Source organism: Diorhabda carinulata, chromosome 1 (assembly GCF_026250575.1).
Source record: "Diorhabda carinulata isolate Delta chromosome 1, icDioCari1.1, whole genome shotgun sequence".
Taxonomy (NCBI): Eukaryota; Metazoa; Arthropoda; class Insecta; order Coleoptera; family Chrysomelidae; genus Diorhabda; species Diorhabda carinulata.
This window is the reverse complement of record NC_079460.1, coordinates 1280111-1301954: the sequence shown is the minus strand read 5'-3', so window position 1 is coordinate 1301954 and position 21844 is coordinate 1280111. Positions and strand designations below refer to the sequence as shown.

Genomic DNA, 21844 nt, shown 5'->3' with positions numbered 1-21844 from the left:
CAATCGTTAGCTGCGACAATGTGAACTGTGATCTAAGAAACCTTAAAGACAATAAGATTATTACAGTGCATAAAAACAGAGTGCAGTTATGTAGTGAACAAATCAATACATAAATAGTGTGCGATTCGAAAGTAATTTAAGATTAAGTACTATTTATTAAGTAGGAATAGGAAACGTATTTTTGGGTAGCAATTATTTTTGGGATTTAATATTTAGTTTTAGAAAAAGGGATCCCTATATCATAAGTGAATATTTCTAATGTGATCAGCAACACATTATTTCTTTTTTCCGTGAGACTGAATGTTCTTCATTTACCGGCCGAAATGAAGTCCATTCTTCCAAAAGGGGGAGATGTGGTGCCCTTTAGGTCAATTATTTTATTCTTTTATATCTATATCTATGTATATACCCTGTACACTAACTGTTAATTATTTATAACCAGGTCACCTATGTTTTGGTCAGTTGCTTTCTTAGAGCGCTACGAGAAGGTCGCACGTACGGATACAAGGACTTCTGTATAATCGGTCACTGTTTTATTTAGAAAACACACCGGTAAACGCAGGGTCGCCTACTGCGATTCAAACTCTCGCTGACAAAGAAAGTCGTTATATTAGTGTACCGTTGCAAAAAATGCCCCTTTCGGGGCTTTGTTGCTCCACCTACCTGCCCTTTTCGGGGCTTTTTTTTATAATGAAATAAACCCTTTCGGGGGCAAGTATTTCAAGAACCAACGTGAGTCCTAGGATCAGGTGAATATTATTTTCATTTTCTTAAAACACTAACAGGCAATCAAAAGGGTCAGGAATTCTTTAACCGGGGAGGAAACTCCCTCCGGCAGTGAGTCCGCTGTCGGCTTTGATAGCCACCCCTTGTAAGGTACTAACAAAGGATTTAAATTTTCGAAATCCTTATCCCTTATTCTCACTCTCTCTCTCTAATTTTACCCATTTTCTTCTCGAAAATGCCCCGAGTACGCCGCTCCCCTATACAAACCCGAAGCAAACCCGCCGATGAATTCCCACCACTCCCAACCAACCCCAATTCTCCTTCGGAGAAGAATACCTTCGCAGAAATGATCGCAGAAGTCTCGCGGTCCTATCCAAATGAATTTAGCCAACTTAGCAATGCCCTAGATCATATACAACGTAAATCACTGGAGAATAGCAGAAGCTCATCACCAGCACCATCTGTGGATTCCTATGCATCTAGGGTCTCACAGAAATCAGCCAGCTATAAACCCAAACAGGTTGATTACTCCCGACTAGGCGCTATTCCCAAAAAAAATATTCCCCCTCTAATTTCAAAATCAATTCCCTTAACAAAAAGCCAAAAGTCAAAACAAAATACCCAAAATTCTATCAAACCCCAAACACCAACTCAAACTCAGATCCCCAGAACCCACCAACAACCCCAGACCCCCAGAACCCACCAACAATCCCAAACCATCACCCAACAACAACCTCAATCTCGCTCCTCCTCTCAAGGTCCTCCAATTCAAACACTCAATCTGAGAAACCTCCCAACCAAATATTCCTCACAGAGAGAGCTCTACAATCTCCTCAACACGCAAGAGCTGTTGAGGGGACAAATGAGCTTTCTCAAAGCTAACCCCAATGGAACCGCCCTCCTCAAAATTCCTTCCACGTTTAATCACGAAACGTTGGCAAGGAAAATCCGTTACGCCATAGGCGACGAGAAAATCGTCGTAATCCCAATAAACTCTCCCCAACGCGTCCAAAAACCCCTATCCAGTAAAACCAAAAAAACTACCTTTTCTTTGGTCTGCAAGAATGTAGACCAATCTTACACCGAAGAAGAGTTCCTTGATATCCTTTCTATCCTGAAATTCCCTGTCCTTAAAACTTGGAGGATCATAGCTAGATCCACAAATAAACCCACATCCATGTTCCGAATTATTACAGATTCCGAAACCGCCTACCATCACGCCCTAACCAAGGGTGTAAACTTCCACGGGCTTTCGCACTACTGCGAAGCCTCAAATTCAAACACCATACCCGCAGTCCCCAAATATTGCAACCGTTGCTCATCTACCGGCCACTCCGCAGACACCTGCAAAGCCAAACCTATTTGCCCAACCTGTGGTGGTTCTGGTCACAAGCCAGAAAAATGCCCAAAAGCTAACTCCCCTACCTGTAAAAATTGCGGTGGACCTCACCCCGCCTTCCACCCCCGCTGTCCGAAAAGGATTGAAACTCCGAAAGCCCCCCAGGATACAGCCCCAGTCACCCTAGAAAAACCTCAAACCCCTTATGACCTGTCTACTGACACTAAAATCCTAATTGAAATCCTGGCAACAACAATAATGAATGCCATCCCTACTTCTCGGGCGCTAGTAGCCGAAACGCTACAACGCCTCATTCCCCCTTTTTACGGTTATAATTGTACCGTAACCAGCGGCGTGGGTAACCGCATTCATTTCGCTTTCACCCAAAAACCAAACACGTCCCACTGAAAAAGTGTAGGTTTACCCCTAGCAACACCATTTATGTCAATACTGACATAACCCCCGTTTCAAGCCCCTTCTAATTGATTCGATCCATCGAATCAAGAATTCCGTAGCGAAAGAGTCCCTCCTCATCCTTCCTCAATTTCCTCAATAGTAGCTCCCACATCAATCAGATAAATTCCTACCCCCAACACACACCCACATAGTCATCCATCGTCGGAGTTGCAGGTTTTCTGCGGTTTCCCTGCAACCTGGAGAACCGATTCTCCAGACAAATGTCCGACGATAGGGAATAATACAGCCGCAGCTGTACCCGCCCACCCCCAATTAGATTAAGAAAAAACAAAAAATAAACAAAAAAAATATATAAAAAAAAAACCAAAAAAAAAAAAATATAAAAAGAAAAAAAAATTTTGAACTAAAAAAATGTAACTACACCGCTAGAAGCAGCCTGCAAACACTTCCCAACTAAATATCCCCACACCCAGCCCTGCAGAGGAAAAAATTCCTATATCAGGGCCTAAACAAATCTTAACCAAATTACCAAAAAAAAAAAAAAAACCTTCCTTCCTAAATTTTCACAACGAATCTCTCTCTCTCTATGTTTTGGTGATATTGCAATTTACTGTCTACGTAGGTAAACTATATCGTAATTATGAACCAATATTATTTGTCATCATTAATTATAAAAAGGTAATTCCAAACTATTAAGACAATAGAAAAATGGTAAAGTTCAATCGCTGTTTAATTTCTACCCCTCGTTATGGCCCAACATTACAATCTATGATTAATCTTACTTGTAACTTGGTAGAAAATTTTGCACTTTCCACTTTAACAGTTAGTAATAACAGCCTTGTTGATTTAAATTGTTCGTAGTTTTCCGGAAAATAAAGTTAAGGATGAGCATTCAACACCACTTCTCTTAGATAACTGGACCGTACTAACAGTGAAAGAAAGGTAACCAACATAAATAAAATATGACACGTGTAAAATAGGCTTATTTTCCTTTGTGAATGGTTAGATCCGGACCATCTACCCTTCTAGCTATTGAAACAATATTTGTAAGATTAACATGCTATTTGTCATTAACTCATAAAAAAACTTCAAAGAACCATTCTTAAAAGCATTGAACGCCTATCAAAATCACTTCGTTCCCATTCAAGATTCTCTACATCTCTTATATGATATTAATGATGAGAGCTACAAATATTCATGTGACATTTCCCTCATGTAAATAAAATGGTAAAGTTCAATCGCTGTCTTTTCGGCTACTCATATTATTCACTAGAAAGAAGATATTGAATTTGATATATTGACATATTTGAATAATCTTCTAGATGAACTATTGGGGAATCAAACTGTAAGCTTAAATCATTATCAACAAATAGAATTATTAAAAAAAAACAATGTTACTAAAAAAGCACTATAAATTGCCTTCACATTTCTTATGTTATACAAGGTAATTGTAAATAATACTCAATTTACTGTTTACACTACCACTACACCAACACTCACAATTACATTGTATGACGCGCGTTTCGATAACCAAGTTATTGTACACTCTTTACAGTTTACCTTCAGTTTCTGAAGACGATAACTTGGTTATCGAAACTCGCGTCAGAAAATGTAATTGTGAGTGTTGGTGTAGTGGAAGTGTAAACAGTGTATTCAGTATGGTCTCGGGGTGCTTTTACAATTTCCAAGGTTCCTTTAGATTAAAGGACCCTTCAACTTAGTTGTTAAAGTGAAGTGGTCCCATAATCGATTTGTAAAGGTCTATCAAGTAAATGCTCCTTTAAGACGTTAAAACGAGGTTGGCAGTACTCTGTCCTTTCCCAATATGTATCTTTAGAAAAATATACAAAATAAAATGAAGCATTGAGTGTTCTATTTTGTCAATAATGTTTCTTTTGGCTTGATCTCTGGTGGCGAGCCATTATGTTTTGTATTTGCCAATTTATTTCTTCAATTCAATTTTTCGTTTCAATTATTCAATTCAATAATTATTTTTTTCATTGTTAATCGTAATTATTGGAGGTTTTACTTGATTGATGCACTGCAATGGACATTGAACTGCCTGTTATAATTGCAAGATAATTTCCTGTTTCAATGTGCATGGTACCTTACTTCAGATGTCAGCATATTGATAGGAAATGTAAGTTAATATGTAAGCATTTTTGGTTGGTTCGATCCATCCGGGTCGACGGCTTATTATTATTATAACTATGATCGTTGTCCAGTACAGACATGTAACGTTATCAATATACGTGTGAGAGATTTTTGAACTTCCATTATTCTAGCGAATAGCTAGATCACGTCCCCCTTTTTACCCTAACGGACACATTCTTCACACACAATTTTTATTTCTACAACGTTCCTTGTTCTTATAATAGATTCATTGTATACATTTTCAGCGTTTGTATTCACGTTTTCCAAGTTTGTCATGAGGTGTCTCCGTATGCGAATATTGTCTAGTCGTAAACGGAACCTTGCCAACGAGCTACAATGCAACGAATCCGAAGCCGTGAATGGGATACTCGGATACAGTTTGTACGTTTAATGCAAAAAAGCCTTTTCGGCTCCTGAAAATTTTTGCGTCTTCTCCGCCCGGTGATTGTATCAAAATTAAGGTGCAATCGATTGCACATGTTCTTAACGGGAAATTGTCTATTCGATTCATCCCGAATTCAATTCAATAATGCCGCCAATGTGGGTTCACTCGTTCGAAAAAAAATACAAGTTTTCATAGATTACCAAATAGTCGACATTCTGATGAGCTTGAACTCGAACTTTAGTACGATATCTAGCAATTGTGCCATGAACCTTGTATTTTGAAATTCTTAAAAAGCCGTCTGGGTCAGCTTAAAATTCAAACCTAGCCTATGTTTGCATTTGACGTTTGCTGCTTAAGGAGACTTTTCCTTCAAGTTCAAATTAAAAAAAAAACATTAAGCATAAAAGGCAATTATGGGACGCGAAACTTAATTTGATGAACTTCAAATTTAAAGGTTCCTTTAAATATGTTATGAAACCGCATTTAAGTGTGTAATAATTATTATCAGGTTATGTAGAGCTAGATTTGGCTCTTAAAACACTAAACTGTAACTTCATATTTTCACAAATATTTACCTTGTTATTACTATTCTTAGTTCTTTTTATAGGTAGTAGGTGTTTTCTTGCAAAATGTCAATTTTTACTATCTCGAGGCAGTGAAAGTATTCTTTTCAGTAAGAATCGACTTTACCTTGGCCGACTCTCATTGAAGAATCTGATTTTTCTGCAACCGTTTATTATAGATAATCTTTATTTTTTTGATAATTTTCAGGAATAAATCCATGTATGAGTGTTCGCTGTAATCAGGGCGAGGAGTGTATTATCAACAAATTTGGAATAGCGCATTGTGAATGTCCCGACAGGTGCGAGCCAACTATGAGGCCTGTCTGCTCCAAAGATGGAAGGACCTACACTTCGGAATGCGAACTGAGAAAAGCGGCTTGCGTTACTCAAGCAAATATTGAGATAGCTTATACAGGTTTGTTTATTGACAATTCCCACCAAAAGTAATGGTGATGCTTGCTGAAAATGTTTTATTGGTAATTGTTAGGGAAAATGGCAAAACCAAAAAAAGTTTATTCTAAAGACAAAAGATTTGGGCGAGTTTTAGAAAATTGTTAATATATAAAATGAGCAAATATAAAAATATGTCGAAAAAGAATGTGAATTGCAACATACGACACTACTATGCAATGTGCTTCTGCAGATAATATTGATCAAGTTGCCGATTTAAAAGGATGGAATTTGAACAAACTAAAGTGTTAGGTTAGGTTAGTAGTAAAGATGATAAATATGAGAAACAATTGGAAAACTATGATATGGCATTACTGATGTAAATTAAGAGAAAAATACAAAATAACTAATACAAGCAAAGAAACCTCAAACAAATTATTGAAAAAAGTACTGGAAAAGTGAAACATGGAAAGAAAAAAACGTGTTCCAGATATTGTTTTACGCCGGTTGGCTCGTCCTTTTTGTGAAATGTCTAGTTACTCCATATCTTTCGAAATCTCTATCAATAGATGAGAACATTATAGCTAAGCATATTGAATCCCAGTGATAACTCAATAATTTTTCCAGTAAACTTTTCAGATGGGAATAGCTAAATTTTGCATGAATTTCCAAAGTCAATTCAAGCACATTTTTTTGAATATGTTAATAAGCGTTAGACAATCATCAAATCATCAGTATCATTCAAATATTAGAAAGGTAAACATCACCTTATTTCCTAAAATCATTATACAGGGTGATTCATTAAGAATGTCCAATCACTGAACTGTAGATTCTAGACCTCAAAATATGATGATTCTGCTCACATGCCTTATGCAAATATTGCTAGTTTCCGAAATACGGGGTTTTCAAAGTTTAAATTTAAATGTTTTCACAATTTCTCTTTGAAAATTGGCAGTTTTACGTTTATTGGCATTAGGAATCATAATTTGCACTCTAATTCAACATTGTTAATAGGGGGCGCTAGTTACACTTGTTTGTGTTAATTAAAACAAAGTAAACTTTTTTTGGGCTAAACTTACAACTAAAATAATAGAAAAATATCAAAAAGCGTTAAATTGTACAAAAAAAGTTACTCTTCTTTGATTCCTGTAACTCAATCGGTTATCGAGTTATTTGGTTCTAAAAAGTTCAATACATTTTAATTTTTTCATAAAAATATTTTATTATTCCTTTAATATGTAACAATAACAAATTTGTAAACAAAAATGAAAAACTTCAAAGCAAATGATCAAAATGCCCACCATTTAATTCAAAACACTTTATGATCCGCTTTCGTAAAGATCTCTTAATATCAAAAAATCCTTGTCTATTATTTTTAATTACATCCGCGGCTTGTTCTATTTTCCGTAGCAGTTGTGAAAGAGAAGTATTTTTTTCTTTGTAAACTGTTCGTTCAAGTATTGACGAACTTGTAAAGACTAAGACCTATTAAATACCCACACATTACACCACACCAAAACCTTAAACTCGTGCTGAAAATGTATTTCCCTCATAGCATGTGGATTTTCAGAATCCCACAAATGATTATTTTTAAAATTAAATATTCCTCGTCTGGTAAATGTGGCCTCATCAGTAAAAAAAATTGTATCCAGAAAATCTAGGTTAACATTTTGTTTATCTTGCAAAAAATGGGCAAAATGTAGACGCTTAGGTAAATCTTGAGGTAATAAATTCTGAACAGGAGTGTAATGAGATGGATGCAATTTTTCCCTCTTCAGTATTCTAAAAATAGATGATTGGCTTATACCTGTTTGCAGACTTAATCGACGAGTACTGATATCTGGATTCTCCGTAACACAATTAAAATTTCATCTTCTTCATCAGCAGCGATTTTTTTTTGTAGCACCGTGCTCAGTTTTAGAGCGTAAAGACCCCGTTTCACCTAAGCGGTTGTAAAGATTTCGGTACAGTTTGTAACTGGGTTGCCTTCGATTTGGGTATATGTAATTGTGAATATCTTCGAGCCGCAGCTTATTTTTGGAAAAATCGTTATGCCTAGGCATTATTTGATAAATAACTATTACACTTGTTAATTACCAAAATGTTAATAAATGGTATACTAATATATTACTTATTCTTATTATTATCCAATTTTTGCTTCTACAAAAACTCTCTAAAAGTGACACAAGCCTACTTAAACAAAACGAAAAATTAAACTCTACACAAACAGTCTAATAGCGACACAAGCCTACTTGAAAAGAAAACGAAAAATTAATACCACGGCTCAATTCAGGAATGTGATTTTGATGTTAAGAGATCTTTACGAAAGCGGATCATAAAGTGTATTGAAGTAAATGGTGGGCATTTTGAGCATTTACTCTGAAGTTTTTTATTTCCGTTTACAAATTGGTTATTGTTACATATCTAAGGAATAATAAAATTTTTTTAACAACAAATTGAAAAATATTGAATTTTTAGAAGCAAATAACTCGATAACCGATTGAGTTACACGAATCAAAGAAGAGTAACTTTTTTTGTACAATTTAACGCTTTTTGATATTTTTCATTATTTTAGTTATAAGTTTAGCCCAAAAAAGGTTACTTTGATTTAATTAACACAAACAAGTGTAACTAGCGCCCTCTATTAGCAATGTTGAATTAGAGTGCAAATTATGATTCCTCATGCCAAAAAACGTAAAATTTTCAAAGAGAAATTGTGAAAACATAAAAAATTATTGCGAAAATTTAAATTTAAACTTTGAACACCTCGTATTTCGGAAACAAGCAATATTTGTATAAGGCATGTTGAGCAGACTTTCATTGGAATATATTGTGTATTCATTCCACAGGAATATGCGGTAAAAATGGTCCTTGTAGTGAACATGAATGTCAATTTGGAGGTACTTGTGTGGAAAGGGCCGGAACAGCACACTGTGAATGTCCAGGTTGTCCCGCAGAATTCGAACCAATTTGCGGTTCCGACGGAATTTCCTACAGCAATGAATGCAAGCTTAGATTGGAGGCTTGTAAGCACAGGAGGAATATCAGTGTCCTTTATAAAGGTCCTTGCAGTGAGTTCACAATTTAGTTTTGATAAACGTTTCATATATATCGGAAAAAATATCATTTATATGATTATTTCGATATAACTGTTTAATTATGAATGTATTTTTTGTTAATATTATAATATAAGGCATACTTGTTTCAGATATGCCTAATATATTTATTATTGATAACATTGTAGGAAGTACTACTTTTTATGAAATTTGTTTCTTTGATATACACCTAAGTGGGTCAAAACATCACTTTTTACCTATTTATTAAAATCTTTTATCAAAAAAAACATGAAATCAAGACTTATAGTTGCGTCACACAGCAAACATTTTATTAAATTTTGTTTGATTCTATTTAACAATATTGTCTACGTTATCATTTAATTCTAACAGAAATCATTAACATACGCCTGTAAACAGGGTGATTTAAAAAGTAAACCTTTGATTTTCTACATTGATTCGTCTAAATTTTTGAATTGGATGTCTTATTTTCAGTAAACAAATTCATTATTTCCCGAAATATTTTTAGGTCTCTTCTGTTACAAAATCAGTTTTTTAAAATAATTTTTAAAAGGTAGATAACGTTTATCATAGACATGATAATATTTAACTAAATTGATTCTAACTAAATATTCAAAGTGTCCGCTTACAACCTCTATTCTATGTTCGAATGAATTTGACACATTTTATACCACTTATATACCAGAATACATTAGAAGCTTCTCTTATTCTATCTCTCATTTCATGTACCATTGGTGCAAGTTCTTACTACGTACGGTTTTTATGTGCCTCCACATTAAAAAATTGAGTTTTGATGATCTAGGTTATGGAGCTTGTCAAGCATTTCGTCCTCCTCTGCCTATCCAACTTACAAGGCAATTATTATTTAAGTGGTTGTAAATAACATTCATGATCTATCGTCTGGAAATTACATTCTCTGTCGTATAAATTGCAATTACTCATAAAATTTCAATAAAATTGGAAATATTTCGGATTATAATGAAACTGGTGCAACTGATGCAAGTTTTTTAATCTGTATATTGATGTATGAATTTACGTTATTTATTTACACACAGAACTATTCACTAATACTTAACATTCCTTATATTCAAATACATTGTTTTTTGACTTCACTTTCCTGATGTATTCATGTATTATTTACTAACCACTACGTCTGCTAGAGCCTCGTTCTATATAAGATCATCCTATCCATGCCTATAGCCACTACAATAAGTTCTCACGCATTCATCTAACTTCAGCTTCAATTGACACATTAGAACAGTAATGGCTTTACGGTCTATATACGAGTTCATAACACAATTAATTGAAAATATTGACAATATTAATTAACTTAGAGTGGTTTTGCTTTTTATTCATGCGGAGTGCTTTTTTCGTAGATATTTCGATTTTAACACAAAAAGTAAGACATACCTAAAATTTTTTTAATTCATAATAAAGTTTTACAGAGATCAGATTCCGTGTACATATTTTTTTAAACTACAACCAATAACTTGTGTAGGTATACAGCTAAAAAACTGTAAACTCTAAACCTTTGTAAATCTTAACAACTAGAAACAATTGCGTTCAATTTTAGAATTGTTTTCATTGTGCCATGAAAAATGGAAAAAACAATTTTTTAATGATGATTCGATTTATGTAAAAAGACAAAATATGTATCAATGGAAAATCCATAACTATCAATATTATGTTCGATTCGTTCTTATAAATAATTTCTTTTATAAATGGTTTTAGTCATCTTAAAATTTTGTGATTTCAGTTCTCTCAAACTATTGTTTCATTTCTCCATCGATTTTATAAACAATAGAAAAATTATTCTTTCGGTTGTCGAATATGTGGTTAATTCCATTGAATGGAATTTTTCCTCAATTATTAATAATGTAATATAAAGAAAAAATTTTAAAAACCACACTTTATAAAGGTTTATAAGTGCACTAATAAGTAAAAAATACGGACAGGGCAGGGGTTGTGGCGCACAAGGTTGGTACGTATGATATCAAAATAATAGGTAATAATATAATTGAAAAATTCTAAATTCATTATAACAATAACAAAAGTGTGGGCGCTCTTTAAGAGGATATAACTTACATGTACTATTCTTGAAAGAGATAAAATTTAAACTTCCAAAGTTTTGATATTTTTATACCAACCTTTTCCACCACGACCCCTATCCTGTCCTTATTTTCTACTAATCAGTGCACTATTGAACGTTTATAAAGTGTGGTCTTTGTTTTTCTCTAACTGAAGTTTGAGAAACCTTTCTATACGAATTTTATTTTTCTTTCAGACGGTTGTGAGAGTAAAAAATGTGATTTCTACTCAGAATGTGAAAGTGATCGAACAGCCGTAGGACGTTGCGTGTGTCCAAAAACATGTTCTGACCCTAAGGTGAGTAGAGTTTCACATTTTTGTGAAAAATTACCTCTTTTATATACAACAAACATATCACTAATCAACAAATTATGTATAGTATCTTAGTTGTGAAATAATGTAATGTAAGTATCGTTATTGGCTCTCGTTAATTTAATTTCAAACAGGTTTTTGGACTTGAATGATGTATCTACCAATTAGTTGATTTCATCTGCTCTTGCTAACACCAAGAATACAAATATATAACACACTGGGAATAAACTGAACATTTGGGACAATACATAATAATTTTATTAATAGTCAAAGGTGACTGTATATAAAATTTGTTAATTCTGTACCGCTGAAGAAATTTCCAGAACAAACATGATTTGAGTTTGAAGATGTTCAGAATGATGTGTCATTATTAATATTTCAGTTTTATATAAAATATTTTGATAAAGGCTTTAAATTAGTCGAAACGTCAATTTTTATCTATCCTCTAAAAATTATTGGAAAAAATTGAAATTTTGAAACAAAAGAGACCTAAAACTAAGATATCAAGAATATTTAGAGACATGAACATATCAAAAGGTCTAAGGAATTAAAGGAATTTGTGCTTCTAAATGTTTATGATTTTAGATCTCTTCTGTTTCAAAATTAGTTTTTTTTTTAATAATTTTGAGAGATTTATAAAAAATTGACGTTTCGACTCAACTTCAGTTTTTATCAAAATGAAGTTAGTCCACTTTGGTGGAATAATAATAACAATAATAATAATAATAATAATAATAATAATAATAGTAATAATAATAATAATAATAATAATAATAATAATAATAATAATAATAATAATAATAATAATAATAATAATAATAATAATAATAATAATAATAATAATAATAATTCCCTCAGGGGGTCGCACTGCGACTACGGGTGTGGCAAGCCCGAGGTACCCTAGCTAGAGATCCACCCCACTCCCAAGGTGGACTCTTCCCAAAAAACCCCACTATTCCTAGAAGATTTTCCTCCTCCGACGCTATTAGTTTACGAGGGCTAGGGGGCTTCCTACCTTTTTTCCTGTATCCCGGATTGGTTCTGCGTTGTAGTCTGCTGGGAGTGCATCGCCCTGCTTTCGGTTCGTCACCGAAGTAGCTGCTGATGCTGATGTGAGCTAGTCTCTGCCGAGGTGGATGATGGCGCGGGATCGGAAGCCAGCCACTACGGGCCCTGATCAGGTAGTATGTATTGAATGTGGAAGTCGGAAGTACACATCGCCCCGGGCGAGTCTGGTCCGTCTGTGTGTTCCGGGACTGGCTAAGCGAGGATTGGGCCTCAGTGAACTGGGGTAGGCGACAGCCGAGGGTACACCCGTTCTCAATCAACTCGACCCGCCCCCTTACATACGAAGCGCTGGTGACAAGAAATAAATGGATAGCTATAGTTCAAACGACGAAAAAACTGCATTGTCTTTAGAAGACAAAGGACAAAATGAAGGAGATATGACCCCAACAGGGTATCACTGGATGTTTACTACAGACCCTAGTGTTAGGAGATCCTCATTGGCAAGAACACCACCAATGAATCGCAAAGATTCAACTGCCTCTGCCACGGATGATGTTTTTGCTAGCCTAGAGACAAACTCTGGCACACGTCAAGATGACAAGACTGGGAGCCACAGTAACACGGCGTACGAAGCAAGTAGCGACAACAGTCACGATGGACTTGCAAAAAATACCAGTCCAGACAAAAAGAAACGAAAGCGAGACTCACATGGAAAGCATATCCCGGATGATACTAGCCAAGAGATGACTGCTGCTATGACCGCCTTGGGTAGTCTTAATAAAAAAGTCGACGAATTAAAAAATGAAGTCAAAGTGAGTACAAAGACAAAAACTGAAATCAAGGCAATAACGAGAGAGCTCGTAAGCATAATGGCAACCCTGAACAGAAGAATGGATGTTTTAAACATCAGACACACGCAGATGGTGCGAAACAACACTGAGCAATCATCGCCAGGTAAGAGCAAAACTGCTAATAATTTAGCTAAACCAGAGGACAATAATCCTAGCTACGCAAGACAAAGTATAGGAGTCCAAGCTGATGAAACCGACATAAGACGAGAGTTACTCGATCTTACAAATGAAATACGTACCAGGGTTGAGACGCAAATAACAGCAAGAAAAGGATGGACAGGGCTAGAAGAGGTAATACATCTCGAGTGGCCAGAAAGCTGCTACCAAAGCACCGTTGTTACAGAGCTGGGATCGCTTAGAGAGCTTCGAGGAGACCTGGTAATAGTAGCAGACCCTGATGTAACCTTGACCACCACTACGGAAAGCGACCTAAAATGCAACTTTCCGGAAATAACAAGCCTTATGTGCGAAGAACTTGAGGAAGGGTGTATTGAATATGTGAGGACGAACACCGAGGTCATACTCAGCAAAGGCAAAAATGGAGCAAGGTCAAGAACCATGTACATGCTGCCGTACAAGGTCAACCCAGAAGAGAAAAACGACATGGGTCAACTATATCAGTTGCTAGGCAAACTGCAAGCAGAGGTTCAAAACCATGGAGTGACGGAAATTCAAGTAGTAGCCTTCGGCAAAATTGATAAAATCTACCTTAGAAAGTGCGCAGAAGGTATCTTCAGAGGATCTGAGGTCAAAGTGCAAGTTATTATACCTAGAGATCCAAGCCGACTAGCACCTAAGTCAAGTAAGGGAGGACCAGCGACGACAACAGAGAAGATTATAATCAAATCTGAAGGAAAGCAATATGCTGACATACTCCGTTCGATCAAGAGTAGTGTGAACATAGACGAGATGGGTGTTAAGGTAAAAGGCATTAAGAAAACCGCTAAGGGTGATGTCCTTATGGAGATACTTGGAGAAAAAAATCAAGTAACCGCCCTCAGACAAGCTATAATGGACAAGGATAAAGATACCCAGGTAGAAATTAAAAGAGATGAAGACATTATTCATATCTCGGACATAGACGGAGATATGAACGCAAAACAGATAGAGCAAGATGTCAGGAAAAGCGTAGCAAACGCAAAAGAAGATGACGTCCGAGTGCTCTCTTGCAGACCAAACCAGAGGGGAAACCAAACTGCTACACTTGCGGTCAAAAGAAGAGTGGCCAGCGAATTACTCAAAATGGATACTGTGAGAATAGGGTGGGCACCGTGCCAGGTCCGAGCAAGGGTCAAAATCACCAGGTGTTACAAATGTTTGGAGTTTGGCCACCGCACCAATGAATGCAAAGGAACCGATAACTCGAAGATGTGCCTTAAATGCGGCAAAGATAACCACAAGGCCAAAGACTGTACTAACAAAAGCTATTGCCTAACATGCAAAAAAGACGGTCACAGAGCTGACCAGACTGCTTGCCCTTACTACCTTAAGCTTGTAAATAAAAATCTAAAGCAATTAGTGACACCAGACGCAGGCTCAGCACTGCACGCGGTCAAAACTTTAGTGTTCAATATTAAAATACTTCAAGCCAACGTTGGACGTGCCTATACAGCCCAAGACATGGCGTATGCCACCGCAGTTCAGCAAGGTATTGATATTATGGTAACTGGGGAACCGAACAAAAAAAGGACCAAAGAAGCAAACTGGATCAAGGACAGCAGGCATAATGTGGGGGTCCTACTTCTGAATAAAAAGCTTAGCGTAATAAACCACGTAGTCGGAGATGGTCACGTAATTATCAAACTCAAAGATCTTGAGCTGATATGTTGCTATATATCCCCAAACATCAGCATGGAAGACTACAAAACTGAGGTGGACAGTATAATGGAGCACATAACGAACAACAGTAATGCCATTATTCTGGGAGACCTAAATGCCAAGTCCCCAATGTGGGGATCACCTGTAACCGATGAAAAGGGTCAATACTGGGTGGAATGGATCAACGCTCGCGATTTGGTGGTTCTGAATACTGGAAATGAGCCCACATTTATCCGAGGAGATAGCGAGTCCTTTATTGATGTCACCATAGCAACCAATCGTGTATCTCAAAGAGTAACCAACTGGGAGATACTTGATACCGAAACACTGACAGAGCACAGATATATCGCATTCGAAATCAAAGTAGATAGAGCGAAGACCAAAACAACTTCAATAAGGCCCCTTATTGATTGGACCGCCTTTAAAGCCTGCATAGAGTTGCTTACCATTACTCCAGATGAAATGAGTCATGAAACAGTAACCAAGCTGATACAGATGGCAAGCAAGAACAGCACGCAAAATCGAATTCTAAAGACTGAAACATCATATTGGTGGAATGAAAACATTGCTGAAAAACGGTCACTATGCAACAGATTAAGAAGGGTACAACAACGTGCGGCGAGAAGAAACAACCCAAATCGAGACGATATTGAAGCAATGAAAGAGGAGTACAAGACCAATAGAAGGGAACTCTGCTGCCTAATTAAGGAATCAAAGAAGAAATACTGGAACGACATATGCAAAGAACTCGATAATAATATATGGGGAGATGCGTATAAGCTAGTAGCAAAAAAGCTTAATACTCTAAAACCCTATGAGCTTGACATCGAAAAGAAATCCGACATCGTGGCAGTACTGTTTCCACCCGGAAATGATAAGTGGAGATACCCTGAAAAGGAAGCTCCAGCCCCACCCTTCACAGCAGAAGAGCTAAGGAAGGTAGCCCAAAGTATCAAATGTGGAAAATCACCTGAAATTGACCAAATTCCCCCTAAGGCTATCAAAATAGTAGCAGATTGTGCCCCAGATTGGTTATTAGGCATGATGAACAAACTACTTCAAAAACAGGAATTTCCAAATGAATGGAAAGTTGCAAAGATGGTTTTAATACTAAAACCAGGAAAGCCAGCTGAGTTACCTAGTTCCTACAGACCACTCTGTCTGTTAAATTCCTTGAGCAAGTTACTAGAAGCGTTCATACGGGGAAGACTACAAGATGAGCTTGAAGACAGAGGAGGGTTGCACATGTGTCAGTATGGCTTTCAAAAAGGGAAATCCACGATCCAGGCTGTAGAAGCTGCACTGAATACTGTAACAGAGTTCAAAAGTAGATTCTGCACCCTTGTCACAATTGACGTTAAGAATGCTTTCAACACTGCATGTCACAGCCTGATTATCAAAGAGCTACAAAAAAGGAATATATCGACATATCTAATAAACCTTGTCTCTAACTATTTAAGAAACAGAAAGCTGCAATTAGAAAAGAATAGGGAGATGGATATTACGTCAGGTGTTCCCCAGGGTTCCGTCCTAGGCCCACTGCTATGGAATGTACTATATGACGGCGTGCTGAGCTTAGAACTAACTCGTAATGCTGTAACAATAGGATTTGCTGACGATCTGGCGCTGATAGTCGGAGCAGAAAGCCAACAGACATTGGTTACTAACACCAACATGTGCCTGGAAAAAATAAATACCTGGATGAGAGACAACAAGCTTTCTCTTGCCCCCCACAAAACTGAGGCAATCCTACTAAAGGGTAAACAAAAGAGGGAGAAAATAAGCTTCAGCCTAGACGGAGTCAATATAAAGCCAGCAAAGAACCTGAGATACCTAGGTATAACCATTGACGAAAGTAGAAATTTTGGCAAACATGTAGAAACAGTAACAAAGAAAGCTACAGAAAGGGTTTCCAAACTTGCTCGGATTATGCCAAACGTAGGAGGTCCTAGGCAAAGCAAAAGAGCAGTGTTGTGTAGTGCTATGCAAAATATTGTCCTATATGGAGCCCCAATATGGCAAAAAGCGCTTATGAGAAAAAAGCACTTAACTACGGTCAATAGAGCACAAAGAGACATGCTGTTGCGAGTAGCCTCCGCCTTCCGAACTGTGTCTGGGGTAGCACTCCAAGTAATTACGGCTACGGTGCCCATTGATCTCTTAGCCCAGGAAAGAACATCCAAGTACAAATCGCTACAGAATAGCAACGAAGCTAGAGAAAGTTCCCTCATAACATGGCAAACTAGATGGGAAGGTGAGACAGTAAAGGCCCAATGGACCAAAAGGTTAATACCAGACATCAAGCCGTGGGTTAAGTGCGAGCACCGCCAGGTAGACTACTACCTGACACAGGTCCTAACAGGACATGGCGTCTTTCGATGCTATGCTAAACGGTTCAGAAAAGACACCACGGATAGATGTATATACTGTGCCGCCGTAGACACCGCCGAACATACCATCTTCGTATGCTACAAGTGGAGAGAGGTCAGAGACAGGACTTACAGACAGCTAGAATGCGAGCTCACTCCAGACAACATTGTAGAGAAGATGCTTGACAGCACAGAGAATTGGAAATTGGTGCAGAACTTGGCTAAGAGTATTCTCAGCAACAAGGAAAAAGATGAAAGGCAAAGACAGCAGAGAGAAAGGAACCCGAACTCCTAATCCCGAGAGGGGAAGGGATACGTATGGTAAAAGGAAACCACTGATAGCCCGTCACTCATGAAGTATGTTCCAGGAACGATGCCATAAGTGACAAAAGGGGCCGTAGACGACTAGAAGGACACTCCAACCGCCCGAGCCCCTCTGCAAAGCAGGACTCCGCAGAGGTGGTGAATGTTTCCCAGCAAATTGCTGAGGAAGTGTGACAAGTCGTTATTGAAAAAATGAAAAATAATAGAAATAATCAATATAATCATAACAATCCCTACTCAGCAATATGATAATGATTATAATAGAAATCAGTTTTATAATAATGAAAGAAATAATAATAATAAGTATCACTTCCCAAGTCAACCAATTAATATAAATTCCATACCACAAAGAAGGCAAAATTACCCAACAAATGCACAAGTATTTGGCACCAGGAAAAATGTTTTCCGGCCAAATCAAATACCTGTAAATCGACTACCAAGACCAGAACCGATGTCTACAACATCGAGAAACTTCACAGATAAACCCAGTAGACATATAAATATTAATCGCAATAACAATTATAATAACAATAATAATAATAATAGACATTTCCATTCAAGAAATGGAAAACCAAATTTTATATCTGAGGAATTATACAATAATAATTGTAAGGGTAATGAAGAAGAAGAAGAAATAATTGATTTTCAGAATTTATTTGAGCCAGATGAAAATAATGATCAAACCGTAAATTTTCGAAAAGAGCCTCTGAAGAAAAATTGAAAATAGTTGAAATAAATATTGCAGCAAATAATATGTTGTCATATATTGAAATTAAAAATCCAAAATTAAAATTATTAATAGATACAGGAAGTAACAAATCAATATTAAAGCCTCCAATTGATGAGAAGTATTATCCTCAATGTATATATCATTCAAATGTAGAGATTTGAACATCACTAACCAATAAAATAATTATACATCAAGCAGAAATTCCTGCCTTTAAAGAATTTAACTATAATGACACAATAGATTTTATTTTATATGATTTTCATGACTTCTTTGACGGAATACTAGGAATAGAAGATATTATCAAAATGCAATTAAATATTGATTTCACTAATAAACAATTAAATAGCAAAAAACTATCAATCCCAATAAAATTTAGACAACCAACTGATATAAAATTCTCATTTGACATTGGACCTACTGAAAAATTATTAAAAACGTGACCAGTAAATATCTTAAATGGAGAAGTTTTAGTAAATAAAACACGTTTAGTAAAAGTCTATATACCAGAAATATTAACAGTAGCACAAAACGGCTATGCTATAGTTGAAATAATAAATGAAACATCTAAAACAATTTCTATAACTTTGAATGAACCTCTCAAAGTCCATCCTTTCGAAATAAGCCAATATGAAATTCATAATTTTTAACATTGGTCCTACTGAAAAATTATTTAAATCGTTACCAGTAAATATCTTAAATGGAGAAGTTTTAGTAAATAAAACACGTTTAGGAAAGGTCTATATACCAGAAATATTAACAAAACGGATATCGCACCCTTGCTTCAATAGTGTCACAACTCAAAAATCCTCTTTTTTTCAGGAAACGCGAAAAACTGTTTCCGTCGTTGATATAATTATTTTGGGCTTGAAGGTCTTGACAAAATGTGAGATAGTCCTTCAAAATCGAATTTCAAACGTTATTTGGTATCCTTCCCTATTTGATATTCCGTAGTCGTGAAAATTAGCTAATTTTCCAAGTTATAACGGTTTTCATGATTAATCCATACTTTGGACGCTTCAATATTTTGAGTTGTTACGGTATTGATGGAAATATTTTGACATGTCACTCTCTTGATGACTACAACAACCACAAGCTCCAGTGAGTACTGCGTTTTATTTTGAGTTGATACCTTATTGTAGATTCGATCTTGCTTTACTATAAAAAAAGTGGAAAATTGGGGAAAAAAGAAGAACAATTTCAAACGTAAAAAAACTCTTGTTTAATAACGAAAATTATACCTTCTTGTATTTAATAAGTAAATCACAATTCTTAATTCCCTTTTTTAACATTAGTAGAGGCAAGACTATAATCAGATTTATAATCTGATCTCAAAAATCACAGATAAATTCAAATAGAACTAGGTATGAGCGCACTTTAAGCATAATATAAGTAGGAACTAGTCACCAACAGTTCTTTATCACGTTCAAAAGTCTTAGTGAAAAATAACGTTATTTGACGTTTCTCAGACTTAACTCTCATCTCACATAAGTTATTTAGGAACATTTGAACAAACGAAAGTGAAAAAACAACCTTAATTGTTTTTCGTCCTCTATCGAGGTAGCAAATCCAAGAAATTTACAAAAATAATTAATAATTGTAATAAACAATAAAACAAAATAATAATTTACAATAATAACTAGAATGAACAATGAACTAAGATTGAAAGTAAGTTTACAAAAATCTCATTAAATAAATTCTCTTGGGGCGTGAAAACATAAAAAACTGACTTACAGATCTAAAATATTTTTGTAAAAAGAATCATAGTAATACTGAGGGATAATTCTTTTCTGAATCAAATCTTTAATGTCTTTTTTTTTATTTTCTGCTAAAGGAATTTTTTTGAATAAGCTAGTACCAGCTGGCTTGAGATCTGTGACGGCATAGATGTTCTGGGACGACTTCTCTTGTTTCCTCTGACGTCAATCTCCTTGAATTCTTCATTTTCGTAGGATGTCTTGTAGAAGGAGTTTGCGTGCTGTTTCTCTACACGAATAATTTTGATGTCATGCCAAGTAACCGTTGATCTTTCGGTGTTCACATTGAAATTGCTTCCGAAACTCTCAGCAAGGACTTTAAGATCGTAAAATGTTACGTGGTTAAGAACGTGCACTTTGTAGGGAAGGCCTGTTTTCTTCGCCGATTGAATCAGGGTCACGTATTGGTCTGGAATGTAGATCGGTGATGCACGTAAATGTCGGGAAATTTGTTTTTCGATTACGCTGTGCACGTTATCTCCTTCATTTTGGGAATGCCCGCGAATTAGGAATTTGTGTGTGATGCTGCGGATATCCAATTCATGAGTAGCGTGCATGTACAAACTAACCAAGTACTTATTTTTTTGTTGTCCACAACAATTATCAGAATAGAATATAACATCCAGTTCAACATCACGGCGTTGTTCCTTGAGGTCCTTGAGGTAGAGGTAGACGCAGCTTCCGATTTCGTTGGCTCCTCGTTTTGCCTCTATCTCATTCCAAAAATAGCAATTTACGTTTCTAGCATGCAAATCACTGATGGTGAAGTTAAAGCAATTGAGTTTGCTTTTATAATAAAAAGATGAAACGAGCCCCCTTGGTGATGGCATGACAGCTTGTAGATCGTAGACTGCGACTATAGCTCTGGATGGGTTATCCTTGTCCCTTCCTTTTTCTGCTCGTGACAGCTCTGTCTCCTTCTTGTGTTTTTCGAATGTAGCTCTCATGCTCTCCTTTTCTCCATCATTGGCATTACTGTAAGATTCACAGACATCACATTGATCTTTTTTCGGTTTAAAAAAGGAAATGTTAAATTCTGAATTAAATATTCTATTGAACATGACAGAATTTGCTGAGGGCAACTCTTTTTGCTCCCGACCTGCTTTATAGTCCCTGAATAGGTCTGCAAGGCTCTTGCCACCTTCGATAAACTCTCTAGAGGTCTGAGCCCTCAAATAGTGGGATTCGATTCGAGGGATCGAATTTATGAATTGGCGGACACTTTCCTTGATTTCTGGGTCAACTGTTGGATGATTATTGTGTTTCCCACGTCGATCTTCGGCAACGAATCCTGTAGAGGATTTTTTTGAGAATGCAAGTCTGTATTGTTCGAGCATTTATGTCAAGTGTGGCCATGAAAAATTGTTTGCAAACTCTCATGCGGACGTTATGCACGTCAAAATAGAACGCTCTGTTCATGGCACGGAAGTTTTGAGTGCTGGAGTATCTGTATTTTGGTTTTATTTCGTCACTGTATGATACGATGAACTCCCTCTGCCACTGGACATCGCCTAAACTCCAAAATCCAGAAAAAAGCTGTTG

General features: G+C 36.3%; 1 protein-coding gene across 1 annotated transcript in view; it reads left to right on the top strand.

The window, feature by feature from the left end:
- LOC130902347 (uncharacterized) overlaps positions 1 to 21844 on the top strand; it is a 125807-nt gene that overhangs the window by 37637 nt on the left and 66326 nt on the right. The window contains 6 exon segments of the mRNA XM_057814440.1: positions 5793 to 5999; positions 8824 to 9045; positions 11333 to 11433; positions 12307 to 12529; positions 12868 to 13224; positions 13411 to 17379. Coding sequence (XP_057670423.1) covers positions 5793 to 5999; positions 8824 to 9045; positions 11333 to 11433; positions 12307 to 12529; positions 12868 to 13224; positions 13411 to 17379 — 5079 coding nt within the window.